The 17,344-nt window shown below is 46.8% G+C and overlaps 1 protein-coding gene and 1 long non-coding RNA gene across 12 annotated transcripts in view; one reads left to right on the top strand and one right to left on the bottom strand.

Annotated features, from left to right (window-relative positions):
* Pwwp2a (PWWP domain containing 2A) overlaps positions 1 to 1,552 on the bottom strand; it is a 41,509-nt gene extending 39,957 nt beyond the window's left edge. For 6 of the 11 annotated variants that reach the window (XR_001780050.2, XR_388529.4, XM_006534200.4 and 3 more), the window contains exon 1: positions 61 to 1,552. Coding sequence is in view for 8 of the 11 variants with exons in the window: in XM_006534200.4 (XP_006534263.1) it covers positions 61 to 584 (524 nt within the window). In the remaining 3 variants the exon portion in view is untranslated. The remainder of the gene's footprint in view (positions 1 to 60) is intronic. The other 5 variants (NM_001363141.1, NM_001164231.1, NM_001363142.1 and 2 more) reach the window with 2 other exon arrangements.
* Positions 613 to 9,383, top strand: Gm34963. Its single transcript, XR_388594.3, has 2 exons — positions 613 to 842; positions 6,555 to 9,383. It is a non-coding gene; the product is annotated as a predicted gene, 34963 (long non-coding RNA).
* The last annotated feature ends 7,961 nt before the right edge of the window (positions 9,384 to 17,344 follow it).

The following is a 17,344-nucleotide window of genomic DNA, read 5'->3' as shown; positions in this document are numbered from 1 at the left end:
CGGGTTCGCGCTCTCCCTCGCGGCGGAGCGGACAGCTTGCAGTTGGGGGGCCGACGGTACCTTTTGGATAGGTCCATGAGGACCCCGGAGAAGAGCTTCTCCCCGAGGCGGAACGACACGACGAGCGCGTCCTCGATGATGTGGTCCAGCGTGACCCGCACCTCCGAGCCGGGGATGAGGTGCGACACCGCCGAGTCCCCGCCCGCCGGCGGCACGAGCGCCGGAGCTGGTGGCGGCCGCGGCGCGTCCTCGGGCTGCTCGGGGGCGGCCGGAGGCTGCTCGGGCGGCGAGACCGGGACAGCCGCGGGCTCGGGCGGCTTCGCCTCCTCAGCCTCGGAGCTATCGGCCAGCTCCCCCGGCGGCGGCGGCGGCGGCGGTGGCGGCAGCGGCTGCTCGTCGGCCTGAGGGGCGGACTGGCGCCCGTCGGCCTCGCCGTCCGGCACCGCCGCCTCCGTGGCCGTGACCGGGAGGGGGGTGCCGGCTTCGCTGCCGGGAATGGGCTCTAGCTCCGGCTCGGCCTCGCCGGCGCCCCCTTCCCCGGGGGACGCCGCGGTCGCCGCCGCCTCAGCAGCCACGGCCGCCATTTTCTCGCTGGTTTCTCCCTCCTCCTACTCGGGCTGCGGCGGCGGCGGCGGCAGCGCGGCTGGGATCCCGAGGCCTTCCCCTCCCTCCCGCTAACACTCTCGTCCCGCCCTTTCCCTGATGCTCGTGATTGGCACCGCGCCATTGGCTCCGCCTTCCACCCCCTTCCGCACTTCTGTCAACCCATTGGTCAGAAGGAGCCGTCTGTCGCGGGCTGAGTCCCGCCCCCTCCCTCAGAGTAGGAACTTCCCATTGGTCAGGTGAGTTGTCAAGTGGAGAATCTAAAAGGAGTTTGAGGGGCGGGCTGAAGGATGGCAAAAGCGGCGCCCTGTGCTTACAGCCTGTATCTATTGGTTAGTAGGGGAAATACCGCTTTAGGATTGGTTTATGCCCCTGCCCTTACTCGGCCCGTTCTTCGGAGGTGGGAGAAGGGAAGAAAACGCGAGTCGTGCCAGTTCTTTCAAAGACTCCCCAAGGGGGGAATAGCGGGAGAATGCAGAAAGGGAACCACTTCCCAAGAATCTTTGCGCAGAGATCCTTAGAATAAATGTTATTTCTAGGCTTGGATTTGCTTGTGGCCAAGTGTGGGCACAACAGGCTTCTGTTGGGAAAGATAACTAAAGTTCCGAAAATAATCCTGAGACACTTTTTGGGTGCCTATTCACTAGTCAGATTACGAGGTGCTGGAAACAGGGCGATGTACAAGACATTCTCCATGACCACATGACAGGAGCTCCCGCATACACACAAGCGGTGTTTTCCTTGGTTTCACTCTTTAAAATATAAAGGACTAAACTCTAGGAACCTGCTAATTTCAAAAAAGGAAAATTCTAACGAGAAGACAGACAACTGGCATGCTAAATTGACTGTAGTCCTTAGATCCACGGAAAGAGTTCACTATTGAAGCCTTTTCTTTCCTTACCCTCTTCCTTGCCGTGTGCAGAAAGAAAGAAAGAAAGAAAGAAAGAAAGAAAGGAAGGAAGGAAGGAAGGAAGGAAGAAAGAAAGAAAGAAAGAAAGAAAGAAAGAAAGAAAGAAAGAAAGAAAGAAAGAAATCTAGGCATAGTTGCCGGTGGGGCAGCTCTTGGGAGGCACAGGCAGAAATGGCAAAATTCTAGTCCAGACTTAATACAGTTTCAGGATAGACTCAACTGCAAACTGAGATCCCATCCCAAGAAAGAAAAGATGAGGGCTAGGGGAGCCCTCCAGTGTCCTAAGGTCCTTGTTTTTGTGGTTTGGGTTTTTGTTTTGAAACAGCGTCTCCCTATGTACTTCTGGCTTGCCTGGAACTCACAGAGATCGGCCTCCTTCTCTCTGCCTCCCAAGTGTTGCGTTTAAAGACCAATTCTATTTGAAATCTGTTAAGTCTAGAAGGAGCCACTGTACTCATTTCTTGCAGATTGTTCCTCAGTCAGTCCTTTCTAATAGGAGCAATCAGAGGCACTGAAAACACCTACAAAAGAGAAAGAAGATATTTACCAACGTGGAGGGAAGAATGAAATGTCAAAGATTAATTGAATACTATATATCAATATCTAGTACAATCTTACATGGTCCTTGCAATTCGACAAGTGCTATTATACCCATTTTATTTGAAAACTGAGACAAAAAGGTTTCTAATGTTGTTTAGCTAATAAATTACACGGTCATAAGTCCAGGTATTTTTTTATAGAAAAGACAAAATGACAATAAGCAAATATTAGCCAACGTTCTGTCTATTTCAAGCTTAGCAGTTCTCAGGAAAGTAAAAGTCCAATAGAAGATGCCAGTCAAGGAGAATTCAGAATCTCCCTTTACAGCCACAGGGAAAATGGAGTTTGTTTAGAGACCACTGTGTACCACTGACTTTCCCAAACCCTCTCATTTGAAGTCCTGTGTTCTGGGGGTCTAGAGCAATGGCTCAGCAGTGAGGACCATGTGCTTCTATTGCAGAGAATCATAGTTGGTTCCAGCACTCCAGGGGATTCAATGCCCTCCTCTAGCTACCTTGTGCACAAACCTACTCCCAGACATACAGAGATGAATAGCTAAAAGTAGTGAAAATAACCAGGCATGATGGTGCATGTTTTTAGTGAAGGAGACAGAGACAAATGGATCTCAGTTCAAGGCCATCTTGGTTTATATAGCAAGTTCTAGACCAGTGTACTGGCTAGTTTTGTGTCAACTTGACACAGGCTGGAGTTATTATCACAGAGAAAGGAGCTTCAGTTGGGGAAATGCCTCCATGAGATACAACTGTAAGGCATTTTCTCAATTAGTGATCAAGGGGGAAAGGCCCCTTGTGGGTGGGGCCATCTCTGGGCTGGTAGTCTTGGTTCTATAAGAGAGCAGGCTGAAAAAGCCAGTGGAAGCAAGCCAGTGAAGAACATCCCTCCATGGCCTCTGCATCAGCTCCTGCTTCCTGACCTGCTTGAGTTCCAGTCCTGACTTCCTTTGGTGATGAACAGCAATGTGGAAGAGTAAGCTGAATAAACCCTTTCCTCCCCAAGTGCTTCTTGGTCATGTTTGTGCAGGAATAGAAACCCTGACTAAGACAACCAATTAGGGCATCTATCGTAATGAGACTGTATCTTAGTAATCAGCTTTTAAAGCACACTAATATGTTTTAACTCTCTTTACAAATGAAAAAACTGGGCCTTCCTCAACAAACAAGCAAACAAACTGTGCTTGCTAACATGCACACGCATTGGTTTTGATACCTAGACAGAGTAAGAAAGCCAAAAACATCTCTTACGGGGATTACGTTATGCTTACATTAGACATACACAGGTCTTGCCTTACAGAATTTTCATTATGACTCTACATCTATAGTTCACCACAATCAGCTAATTAAACAATAACATATAGTCTATGGAGCCATGACACCCTGAATTCTCACACTGTATAATCTCCCACAGGGAGGAAAATAAGAGTTGGGTCCTGGTACCTCATTACTTCTCAACGTAATTACAAAATTCTGCAGTGACTAGTTTAAACTTCCAATTTATCACAGATTGTGGCATGCATAACAAGGCACCCTCCAGGGCTACTGTTTTCATTGTGCAGCTCAAGAGACTCTACTCACCTCATTAGGTCAGCTCTTCTGCTTTGCCATCAGGACCCTATCTCCAATCCTAGTCTATCTAGTCTACTCTCTACAAATCTTCAAGCTTTCTAATACTAGGAAGGTCTAGTCCGAATCTTTCTCTTATTCATTCAAAAACATTAAAGGACTACTACGTATCAGTAGCTGCAAACAGTAAGACAAACAGAAGGTATGCCATAAGAATATTAAAAAATTGAGCATTGGGCCTATTTTTTCTAATTGGTGAGTTACAAAATAATACTTAAGACAATGAAAGATTCTGAGAAATTCTATAAGTGAAAGAAACAGACTGGGGTAATAAAGTAGTTAGGCAAGGCAGAAGAATGCACCCTTTAAAGAAGATGGGTAAAAAAGGGCCTTTCTGAATCAGGACACTTGAGGGTGCAACGGAACACACAGAGCCAGCTCTTTGCATTGCTGGCTGAACATTCAGGTCACAAAAGAATAGCAGTCTCTTAAAGCCCCAAGGCCAAAGAGGGCTTCCCTGGTCAGAAAGAGAAAGAAGACCATTGGTGGTTGAAGACAATGGCCAAGAGGATGAGTAGGTAGAATGAGGTTGGAAAAGAAATAATGCTGTGTAAGAGATTCTTCCCATGGGAACCCCAGGTCTAGCAGAGAACCTGGCTCTTACATTTGCAGCTAGGTACTTGTGCCCTCAGGTTCCTTCTGGAATGGAAATGTCGTGGAGAGAGATTACTGAGAGGCATGTGCTCTGTGGGTCTCGAGAGGTAGGCGGGAGAATAGATGGATAAATAGTTGGAGGGCTGGATGGATGTATGGGTGGGAAGAAAAAGAAGCCCAGCAGGGGTGGCAGTGCTCCAGAGGGGTGGTGCGGACTGTGGGGACTGTGCTTGCATAATGGCTTAGCTCTGTGTTGTGGCACAGCCCCGGGGAAAGATGCAGCTCCTCCAGCCTGGTGGGAGCCTGGCTGTAGCAGTTATGGAGGACCTCTGACTGGAAGCTTTGTTGATGTGCAGCCCCTGGATGATGTTCCTCATGTAACATCTGCCTGTCACCATAGTCTAACATCTCATTGTGTCTTGGACCCAGTGAGTGCCTGGGCAAGACGCTGCTGCCCATGGAGACGTGTTGCTGCCAGACATCCAGGAATGATGGTGGCCTCAAGGACCCTGCACCCATGACTTCTCCACTGGACATGAGCAGCATCCCCTGGAAGCCAGAGATTCCAGAACACACACACCAGCAGCACCTCTTCAAGGAGAGGAAGGAGAAGCCATTGCTGCCTTTCTACTGTGAGACAACTCCATCAGTAGCCACTGACAGTGTGGAACAACTAAGCTACCCACATCATCATGAATTATCTCAACACAAAACTGACCTAGGAGAGCATTTGGCATTTTGAAAATCAGACAGGACTGAGAGATACTTGGCTATACACAGCACAAGGGCCTTCCCACTGAGAAGACCAAGTAGCTGTGAAGGGCAAAAACCACTCCGTGAGTTAAAGCTGCAAAGCGGTCACTCTACCACACAAAACACCCCTCACTCATCCAATAAGCAGAAGTCCACAGGCTGCTTCATCTCTGCTTCCTCCCCAGTCTAATCCGGCCCAAATCCTAAGTGATAAGAACTCATCAGGTAAACCAGGCGTGGGGGCGCACGCCTTTAATCCCAGCATTCGGGAGGCAGAGGCAGGTGGATTTCTGAGTTCGAGGACAGCCTGGTCTACAAAGTGAGTTCCAAGACAGCCAGGGCTACACAGAGAAACCCTGTCTCTAAAAAACAAACAAAATAATAATAATAAAATAAATAAATCAATAAAATAAATTTAAAAAATAATAAACAAAACAACAACAACAACAACAAAAAAAGAACTCATCAGGTAAACAGAGACCCTTTGGACCAAGACTGATCTGTAAGTTTATGTTAAACTGGAGGTTTTGCTAGCTAGCCCTACAAAGGAGCCCAGAGGCTGAGAGATGTCCAGGCCACCTGAGTAGCTGAAGATCCAGAAACCTCAAATTGCCCAAGAATGACGTTCCAATGATAGAAGGCAAAAAGCACACACTGTGAACCCACAAGCTCAGCCCCCATGACTTGAGTATGTTCATGCTCATTGCTTTCTAGAAGGCATTGGGCAGTCCCAGCGACTCTGCCGATTAACCTCAGCTCTGAAATAGGGACACAGAATTTTTAAGTAGAGGCTTGAGTGACATCCTACAAAGCGATTATCCTTTGTGAATGAAACTGTCCTGTACTGGATGAAAAAAAAAATGTTAGCTGTGCTGTTTGGGGAACCTTGTGACCTATTTTGTATCTTTTGTTCTAGAGAGGGACATTAAGCCTTGCCTCCTGAGTAAATAATGCTTACACAGTTCCCAAACCTAGATGTCTTGTTTCTTTTCCCATGACCATCATAAGCATCAACAGAGATATGTACCTATTAACCTGCACAGCTGTGTCCTCCTGATGTTTTCTAGCCTTGTCAGCAGGACTGACCCTATCTGAGAGCCGGGTATACATAACAACCAGACTTAGTAGGACCCTGGCTCTACTGAAGCTAGAGGCTATGTGCTTTTTATTAACCTGATAGGCCTCTGCAGTTGGTGCCTTGCTATTAAATGTCACAGAACAAATACTAATCTCTCAGGACCTCTCTTGCAAATGAACTTAGCTTAACTTCAATTTGGTCAAAAACTTCCTATGGGAAAAAGCTGAGTCTACTAAGTCCATATTGATAAATACATCCTAACTGGGCTTGTGCTTTTGTGTTCTTTATTCCTAGAGCTTGAAGCTCATTTGTGCTAGGTATGTGCTCACTAAGCACCCGTAGGTACTAGATATATATTCTTAAGGGTAAAGGTGGCAGATACGTAGGTAAACTTGAGGTTCACTTGAAATCACCTTATTTTGATTTCCTTATTTAGGTCAAGGCCTGGGATTTTGGTTTGTGAGAAGAAGAAAGAAGAAGAAGAAGAAGAAGGAGAAGGAGAAGGAGAAGGAGAAGGAGAAAAAGAAGAAGGAGAAGAAGAAGAAGAAGAAGAAAAATTCAGATCTTTTCTATATCAAAAACATTTTCTACCAAATGAGCTGCATGCTTTAGGTTACACATCTTACTGAGGACAGAAAACAAACAAATGCCTTTTTTTCTTTTTCCTTGCTGTGAACAGGCCTGCTGTTTTGAACACTGTCACAAATGCTTGCTGGATTTTGTTTGGGGCAATAATATGTTTAGTTAATGAGCTAACCTCACTAAGAAGCCCTGCAGTCTAAAATTGTCATAAAAATTAATCTATCTGTGTTATCTCCTATATTGACAATAAGAATCCTTGATACTGCCTCGGAGGGAGGGAGGGACGGGAGGGAGGAACACACACACACACAGAGAAACACGCAGAGAGACAGAGACAGAGAGAGAGGTCAGCTGGGGTTGAGCATGGTAGCACATGCATGCCTATCATACCAGAGCTAGAAGCCATGAGATCAGGAACTCAAAGTCTCAATGTCCTCTCTGACTTCACACATGGGTTCAAGGCCAGCATGTCAAACATGAGACCCTGTTTCACACACACACACACACACACACACACGAACGAAAGACAAGAAAAGAAAAGAAAAAAGAAAAAAGAGAGAAAAGGAAAGGAGAGAGAAACCAGCCAGGCCTAGAGACACACACAACACTCAGAAGATAGAGTCAGGAGCATCTGAAGTTCAGAGTTCAAGGCCAGACTAATGCATAAGGCCATGTCTAAGTAAGACTCGAAGATGTCAGATGGATGGAGCAAGGCCTCATGGTTCCCACCCATAATTCCAGTACTCAGGAGACTATTGCAGAAGGGTTTTGACAGGTTTGGATTCTAGGCTAAGCTAGGGTACCAGCTGGTCCTGACTGCCACAGAATTTAGTTTCAAGCTCTGTGGGGTGCTAGAGTATTGACCAAGTCTCAAGAATGTTTAAACTTAAAGGCTGAACCTGAGCCGGGCGTGGTGGCGCACACCTTTAATCCCAGCACTCGGGAGGCAGAGGCAGGCGGATTTCTGAGTTCGAGGCCGGCCTGGTCTACAAAGTGAGTGCCAGGACAGCCAGGGCTACACAGAGAAACCCTGTCTCGAAAAACCAACAAAAAAAAAAAAAAAAAAAAGAAAAGAAAAGGCTGAACCCTGAACCTGTGTCCGCTTCCAGCCAGCCTCTTTGGCAGCACAAAATCTCCATAATCTCCATGATAAATCATCTTACCTGTTTCTTCAGCTATAAGCTACTTTTAAAGCACTGACTTTTTAGAAGATCCATTTTTAATTATGTTTAGGCATGTGTGTTTATATGTGGGTATGCACACACGAGTGTACGTGCCATTAGAGGTCAGAGGCATTAGATCCTGTGGAGCTGAAGTTACAAATGGTCCTGACCCGGGTGCTAGGAACCAAATTCAAGTCCTATGGAAGAGCAGCAAGTACTCTTAACTACTGAGTCATATTTCTTCATTCCCTATATATTTTGTTTAGTTTCATATAATAACTACCTATCAAGAAAGTGTGTGTGTGTGTGTGTGTGTGTGTGTGTGTGTGTGTGTGTGTGCAATGAGTATGCAGAAATCAGAAGAGAATAAGAGTGTTTGAGCCTGCAGAGACCAGGAGAGAGCATTGGAGCCTTCAGAGGTCAGAGGAGGACATTGAAGCCTGCAGAGACCGGAGGATGGCATTGGAGCCTTCAGAGATGAGAGGAGGACATCAGATTCCCTGGTACTGATGTTTACAGTTGGTTGTGTGAGCTGCCATAGGGATGCTGGGGACTGGGGAACTGATCCCAGACATTCTTCAAAAGCATCAAGTGCTCATGAACACCAATCCAGCTCTCCAACCCTAGGATTTGATTTGGAGTCTTTTGTTTGTTTGTATACCTTAGGGTGTATCTTGAAACTTTTGGTGATCTTCTTACCTTTGCCTCCTACATACTGGGATCACAGGACCGTCCTACCGTGCCTGGCTGCGTAATGCTAGGTGTATAACATAGACCTCCAATCATATTAAGGCTTATTTTAAGAATACTAAGTTATTTATAACTAGGTTCAGAAACTCAACCTGATTGGTGTATCTTGGATTAATCATACATGGTTGCTGCGGGACTCTGCCTCCACCCCAATAATGAAACCTGCAAAAGACTTCTGAAAACAAAAGCCCTAGCATGTTCATTCACAGAACGGGAAAATGCTTAAATATGACTTAGTGCTTATTTTATTTTCTCTGGGCATGCTTACTCTGGAAATTGAGGAATAGGGAAAAGACAATGTGGGGGGCAGAGACCAGGATAAAAGGAATGGCTTTAAAGACTCATGGGGACATATGACACGGGAGTGCAGTGAGGTGTTTCTTGGCTTCTGGGACGACTTCTCTCTGGAAGCCTGTTCTAGAATTAGCTCACCTGCTCCCAGTTGAACTCAGTAAAGCTCAGTGCCTGGCAAATTTGTCAAGCACTGGCTCTCTTTGTGCCTCAGGGATTCTCAGTGTACTTTGGAATCCAAGAATCTGCTAAAGCTGCCTGCACACATGGTAAGAACCCATATGGATAAGGTAGACACAACAAAGCCGGGCATGGCACATGACACTGTGGTCCCAGGGAGGCCAAGGAACTAACAGGAAGGGGCCATTCCTAAGCCTAGTCTCTATCTTGGCCTGAATACTGGTCACACAGGTTGTGTTTGGCTTTTTATAACGCCAGCTTTGCTCTGTGTACCTTTCTGTAAGTAAATTGTATTGACTACAACTGCGAGCACCATCGTTTCTGAAACAATAGTCAGGCATTTTATGACTGTAAGTCAGGACCCTGACTTAACCCTGTCCTCTTGCACAGGGCTGCTGTTGCGGCATCAGCAGGGGTTGTGCGCCTTCTGAAAGCTCAACTGGGGAAGAGGCCTTGTGCTGTTTGATCGACTTGTCACTGAGCCACAGGGGGAGCCCAGACTGCACATCATTTCTAATATGTCTATGAGCATGTTTTTAAAAGGGGTTAGCATTAGAAGACTGCCTTCCCTGGTGTGGCTGGGTTTTACCTAGTCCTTCAAAGGCTTGATAGGCAAGGAAAGGAACAATCCGCCTTTCTGCTGCTTGCCTGCCTGCAGGCTCTGAGATACCAGTCTTCCTTGGCCCTTGGACTGGCTTTTACACCAGTGGCTCTCTTCTTGGTTTACAGGCCTTTGGGGTACAGACAGTGTTAACTTGTGTAAGTTTCCAGCTTGCAGCCAGCCAGGTAGGGTGACTTTTTCACCTCTATATTAAACAAGATAATTTTTCTTAAAGAAAAGGTTTCATATTGCCCAGACTGACCCCAAACTCCTTATTGTTCCAGAGAATGACTCGGAACCCTTAGTCCTCCTGCCTCTGCCTCCCAAATTGGGATCACAGGTGTTCAATGCCATGCCCAGTATATGCTGTCTTTGTCGCTATCATTATTATCAACTCAATACTGGTTCTGTATGTGCACATGCACACTTGCTTTCATGTGTACTTAGAGGTATGTAGACAACTTCCTGGAGTTGGTTTCCTTCTACTGTTATGTGAGTTCTTGGAGTTGAACTCAGGTCGTCAGGTTGCTAAGCAAGAGCTTTACCTAATTAGCTATCTCACCAGCTCCACTATTTTATCTTTTTTTGAAACAGATTCCCACTCTGTAGCCTAGGCTAGTCTGGAACTCATTATATAGCCCAGACTCTCCTCCTGCTTCAATGTCAGTGCTAGGATAATAGGCATGAGCCACCAAGCCAATATCATCAGTTCCATTTCCCTTGAGAATCCTGACTGATGTAGGCACTTGCAAGCTTATGTGAACACTGACTGCATTCTGTTCCTGGGTGTTGACAAGGAGCAGCCCACAGCTAATGGCTATAGGAGCGTGCTCCACAGGACAGTCTGCAATGTGCACTTAGCTCCATAGGACCACGCTGAGAAAGAAGTGCAAATAGCAGAGGAGCCACGTTTCTGTGCCCTAATCTCCCAAGCAGTAGCCCATCACTTGAGTTCCAGAGTCCCAGGAAAGGGGAGAGGATCCCAGAAGAGCATAATAACAAGAGGCAGAGCCCACCAAGATCCTTTCAGAAGCAAATGTTGCATGGCTTAAGGTTTAAACAACACAAGGAAGGAGAGTTCAAATTCCTCTCCCCCACACACCTCTGCAGACTGTTGAGATCTGCCAGTGCTCCTGGGAGTGCTCTCTTCCTGTATGTCTGCTTATGGTAACATAGTGTCACTCACACCAGCAGAGTAAAAGGGCCAGCATACTGCACAGATAAACACTGACAACACTCTCCATAATAAAAGCCACAATTAGTCCAGCCTTTTGGCTAGCACCTACTGTGTGCCAGGCAGATGCAGCCACCAGGTGAGCGTAGAAAATCAAGCCCTATAACCTGTAGGCACTATCCTGAGACTCCTTCATAGCCTGAGTGTTACCTCCTCTCCCCGTGCTTTGCCTGAGTGCACACATATCTTAAAATAATAATAATAAACAAAAGTTACTTCATTTGTCTTGTATAAAAGCCTCTATGTGGTAGCCACAGCTGGAGCCCGGGTCCTCTGAGCAGAGACTCTGGTGTGGGTTTTCACAAGAAGGTCAGTGAATCCCTGATAGGGAGACTTGGTGAATACAGTCTTTTTCCAGAGGTCAGGGGTTAGGTAGTTGCAGGTTTTGAAGATGGCATCAAAGGTGGCCTTGGCAAAGCTACCCATGGTGGCAGTTCAGCCCCTGGCTGATGTGTAGCCGTCATCAATACCAGCCATCAGCAGCAGATTCTTGGGCACACAAGCAGGACGATGCCAGTGCCTCTGAGGCACAGATGAGATCCACCTGCATAGAGTCAAAGTAGCTTACCACCTTACACAGAGCAGTGTGGGGCTTGCTAGTCTTGTATCCCCACCCTCACCCCCCGTAGGCTCCCCACACAGGGACAATGAAAAGAAAAGCTTGGCCAAGAATATGGACCCTTGGATAGCAGTGGCTACCATCTTGGAGCAGTTGGCACCAAGACCAACATAACCGTTGTAGTCCTCAATAGCCACCAAAGGACTTAAACCTGGTCCACTCGTCGCCCGAGTCTGCTCCTGCACAAGTGGAATGTATAGAACCTCACTCTTTAGGGATGTGCCCAAGGAAAAGCCAATAATTTTGGATTCCTAATTGGGCAGGAAGAACAGGATGAGTTCCTCCAGAGACTTGAACTTCATATCCTTGACCAGGATCCACTCCTTGTCTTCGGCTTTACCTCCACAAGCCCCTCATCCTGGTCCACCGGGCCCTCCCTCTGCACTGGCATCATCTGGGTGTTTTCCCAAAGAAGAAGCCACACAAGTACTTCTGTAATGTCTTGTGCGGCACAGTCTCATCTCAAACACCTGGGTTCAAGTAAGCCTTCCAACTAAGTCTGTAGGCATGTACCACCACGCACAATGTGACTGCTGTGACAACATAGCCTTTTTTAAAAAATCATTTTTTTTGGTTCACATGTGGAGTGGGGAGCAGATGTATGCCATGCTACCTGTGTGCCTTGTAGGACAACCTGCAGGAATAGCTTTTCATCATGTGTTGCTTGGGAACTCAACTCAGGCCACCAGGCTTGGCAACAGGCACCTTTACTCCCTCTTGCAGGCCTTCAGGGTGGTGTTTGCTTGCTTCTAGACTTACCTAGCTTGTATATCTGAGTGTTTTGCCTGCAGATGTTTTAAACTTGACTTTTTGAACAGAGGGTCTGGAAAGAAGCCATACCTTCCACTGAGCCTTCGCAAGGTTGGTTTACTGATTAGAACTTCAGTAATGGCACCGGGGAGGTGGCTCAGCAGCAGTTACGAGCACTTGCTGCACTTGGAGAGGACCTGGGTTTAGTTCTTATTGCCCACATGGTGGCTCACAACCATCTGGAACTCCAGTTCTACGGGATCTGACACCATCATCTTGGCCTCTTCCGGAACCAGGCACAAAGGTGGTGCACATACATGCATGCAGGCAAACACTCGTTCACATAAAAAGTAAATAAATCATTTTTTAAAAGATTCATTTATTTATTATATGTAAGTACACTGTAGCTGTCTTCAGACGCTCCAGAAGAGGGCGTCAGATCTCATTACGGATGGTTTTGAGCCACCATGTGGTTGCTGGGATTTGAACTCAGGACCTTCGGAAGAGCAGTCAGTGCTCTTACCTGCTGAGCCATCTCACCAGCCCAATAAATCATTTTTAAAGGAAAACTTAAATGATTTTGCAGAGGCTGTAGTGTTGCAAGTTCAGAGCCTAATTACAGTTTATCTTGACCTGTCTTTAGCTTCCTGAATAGAGATCACTTGCTTACCTCTGTATCTGAACTAAAATTTGTGTGTCTATCAGGGGAAGAACAAACAAACAAACAAAAAACCATTTAAAATGTATTAACTTAAACCTAGTTTCTACCACCCAAAAAGCTAAGCCTGCCATCAGATAGCATCTGAAACGTATGGCTGAGAGGCCCCACCCACTGGATCTTTCCAACATATTTGTGAGATTACCACATCCTAACCACTGGACTACCAGGGAAACTGTCACCAATAATGTATTTGCACGTCCCTCAATGTGTGACTGTCTCTTCTAGTACTATAAAAATTTCATCAAACTATTACCACGTTGGAACATGGAATCTACAGCAACCAAAATCCATGTTCCTGTGGCATAGTCACTCAGAATAAACTATTTCGCCAAGCATGGTGGCGCAGGCCTTTGATCCCAGCACTCAGGAGGCAGAGGCAGACAGATTTCTGAGTTCAAGGCCAGCCTGGTCTACAAAGTGAGTTCCAGGACAGCCAGGGCTATACAGAGAAACACTATCTCGAAAAACCAAAAAACCAAAAACCAAAAACAAAAAAGCCAAACAATCAAACAAACAAAACTATTTCTTATCCTCTCAGAGGTGAGAATTGTTTCAATTTTTTGTATGACAATCCCAGAGATAGTACTCTGGGGGACCAGTGTCTCCACTATCCATCTTGGCTTGCCAGAGAGACTGATGACTGGGCTCCGACCTTAGGTTTATTCTCTGGTGCAAATATAAAATAAATAGACAAGTGGAACTGTCAGGCTGGGTGTGGAGGAACATGCATGTGACCCTAGAGCTAAGGAAGAGGATGGAGACAGGAGGGACAGCAGTTTAAGGCCAGCCTCAGCTACTAGTGAGTTTGGGGCCATACATGAGATGCTGTCTCAAAAAGGAGAAGGGGAAAAATGTAAGAAGCTATATGCAAGCCTGGCAGTAGTGGCAGAGGCCTTTAATCCCAACCCTCAGGAGGCAGAGGCAGCTGTATCTCTGAGTTCAAAGCTAGCCTGGTCTAGAGAGGGAGTTCTAGGGCATCCAAGGCTACACAGAGAAACCCTGCTCGAACAACAACAACAAAAAGCTATATGCAAACAGCTCTACATAGAAAAGCCTCCTGTGTGGTCAGTAGGGTGGATTAGTGGGTAATAATATTTCCTATAAAAGCCTGAGGGCTGGAGTACCATCCCTAGAACCCACGGCAGAAAGAGAGAACCAACTCTCAAATATCTGCCTTACACAGGCAAACACTAAGTACAGTGAAATTACAAAAGTGCCGTGGAACTTTAAATGTAGACTAAGTTTTAGCTAGAGAAGAAAGCTCTGTGAAATCTGCCTCGGTCACCGCTGCAGGCAGTATAGAGCCTGGCCGACATACAGGACGCTTTGAAAACATTTGTAGCATTAACAAACTGAATAACTGATTTCTAAGTGGCAGATCACTGTGGGCTTGCTTTCTGTCCAAGTATATGGTTCCAGTACCCTAATTTCTAATTCTTCTACAGTGAACATGGATTTCTTAGGCAGGAAATACACAGAATGCTTGGGATGTGGCTCAGTGGTGTACTGATGGCCTTGGGCGGAAGTGGGGGAGGGGGAGATGGGAAAAGGAAGAGTGGGGAAGGGAGGAAAACATAAGTAGAGAAAATGGAGCCTGGGCTAGGCTTGGGGTACAAGCCCTAAACCCCAGCACTTGGGAGTTAGAAGTAGGAGGATCAAGGCTGACCCTGCCTACAAAAGACCCTGTCTCAAAAACAAAGTGGGGGAGTGCGGTAAGGTCATCTTAGAGCAGGAGAATCCCAAACCTGGCGCCTGATTTAAGAAGTACAGAGGATGACTGGGTTCCCAGAATCTCCTTGATCTGATTTGTACCTAAGAGAGATGAGAAGTGAGGCGCTGTGTGTGGGGGGTTGGGGGGTGGGGGGGGGGAGCGTGGTCCTGCAGCCTGCCCTTGCACTTCTGTGGCTCACAATACATTCTCTGCTGTGGTAAATTTGCTAGGTGGAGAGAGAAGCATGTCCCAGAATAGCTCCGCAAGGACTCTAAATGATTCATAAAGCACACTTCCGGTCCAGCAGAGGCAAGGCCCGAGTCTTCGCAGACTCTTTCGGGCTGCTTTGGAGGTGGCCTCGCTGCTGCCCCTGGAATCTTTAGAAGCAAACCCCTTTTTCTCTAGAAACTGGTGTACTGTTGTGTCAAAATCCATATTCCTTCCAGACTCGGGCTAGCCCAGCCCAGTCCGTGGATGCTGAGGAAGCCAGGAACAGACAAAGCAGCTTTAGATGCTTCTGTGACCTTGAGGCAGTTAACTCAGCAGGGCTATCATGTGGAGCCCAGCAGAGTTCTGGAATAAAAGAGGCGAGACCTTGGAAGCCTGTTGGAGCCGTACTCTTTCGTTCAGCTTTGGTCACCATAGTGACTTCATTCCGAAGCCGCAACCCTGCTGTTATTTCTTCATATTCATTCATAATAAGACCACCCTTGAGTTCTCCGCCCACTGGGGAAGCAAGTACCAGATGCATTGGAAAACGGGAGGCTAATGCAATGGGACCTTTAAGCAGTGTGGGCCTAGGATGGTAGGGCGGTCCTCTGCTGGGCAGAGGAGCAAAGGTCAGAGCTGGGAGGGAATTCACACGCCTCTGGGTCCCAGCCCCTCCGTTTAGAGGGAGAACAGGACCGACACAGACTTTCAGCTCTGTGGTACAGCCAGGTTGGAAGCAGAAGCCCTGAGCCCTGGCCTCGTTCTCACAGCATTTGGTCACCATGGACACACAGGACCCTTTAGATGGCCTGGCTCTTGGCCTTTTGTGCCAAGCTGGGTTCATATTTAATGGGATTATCACAAGTTTGGCAATCAGATCCTAAGCCTTTCATTAATGGCCTAAACTAGAACTTTTGTAGCCAAAGACCCACATCTGACACAGATTTGCAAGTGAATTAGCTCATTTCATTTTAAAAATTATAATGCTCTTTAAGAAGGAGAGACCTAGCTGTAGGTCACGATAGTTTAAGCTGCAGGGTCATGATAGTCCAAGCCTGGACTCTCAACATTAGGGAGGTTTTGGAGGACTAGGAAGTCAAGGTCATCTTTGGCTACTTAGTTGGAGGCTGCTTCGGATACACAAGAGCCTGTCTCAAAAGAAGTGGGGGGTGTGGGCTAGAGAAACTAAGAGCATAGTGCTGCCACGTGGTTGTGACACACTCCTTGAATCTCAGAACGTGGAAGGCAGAGGCAGGTGGATCTCTGCATTCAAGGCCAGCCTGGTCTACAGAGTGAGTTCCAGGACAGCCAGGGCTACACAGAGAAACCCTGTTTCAAAACAAACAAACAAACAAACAAACAAACAAACAAACAACCTTTTTTCCCAGGAGAGTTTGGATCTCCAGAACTCACTTAAATGGCCACTTAATGGGCTCAGGAGGCAGAGATCAGGGTCCCTCAAGCAAGCTGGCTAGCTAGAGTAGCCATATCAGTGAGCTCTGGGATCAACTGAGAGAACTGCCTTGATGAATAAGGTAGAAAGCAATCAATGAAGACTCCAGAAACCAACCTTGGACCTGCACAGGCACATACACATGCATATTTGCATCTGTGTCCACACATAAGAGAACACTCGGAGACATACACACTGCACACACACAACAAACAAACAAAACCAAACCTGAGACTTAGAGTCAGGATCAAATGGGAGTCCTGACTCTTCAACAGTACATGATCACACACACACACACACACACACACACACACACACACACACACACACACACATACACACACACTCACACACTTTTGGGGATGAAAAATAGCCAATGTAAAGCGTTCCCACAACGTGTGGATTGGAGGGTTTTTGTTTTGTTTTTTCCTTTCTGACAGTCTTTCTATGTAGCCCAGGCTGGCCTTGAACTTGCCATCCCCTTGCCTCTATTTCCTGGATGTGTTATAGCCCTGGCCCTAACCCATTCTTTTTGTTGTGGTTTGTCCATTCATTCATTTGGCTTCTGAAACAGCCTCTCCTGTAACCCAGGCTAGCCTTGAACTCCTGGTACTGCTGTCTCAGCCTCCCTAATGCACTATCTCAATGGGCTGCAGGGACATTCCTCACCAGCCATGAGGAACGCCATGCAGCTCATTCATCCAGGCAGGCAGTGACTTCGGAGTCTCTGAGCTATGTGGTCAATTCCTTGCTGACTTACTTTACACATGTTTACTTAACTTTCCTGAGCCCAGGAGACCATGCTTCATGCAGTGGCTGTGGAGATTACACAAAGCTGCCTGTGGACAACAGCACTGAGAAGTGGGCTTATAGCAATTTCTATAACTGGAAGACCTGAAAGTGGTTTCTCCCTATAACTACAGGGAGGTCTCCATTCTACTCACCCTCTTGCCTGACCAAA

This window comes from Mus musculus, chromosome 11 (genome assembly GCF_000001635.26).
Source record: "Mus musculus strain C57BL/6J chromosome 11, GRCm38.p6 C57BL/6J".
NCBI classification, from domain to species: Eukaryota; Metazoa; Chordata; class Mammalia; order Rodentia; family Muridae; genus Mus; species Mus musculus.
This window is presented reverse-complemented; position numbering and strand designations above follow the sequence as displayed.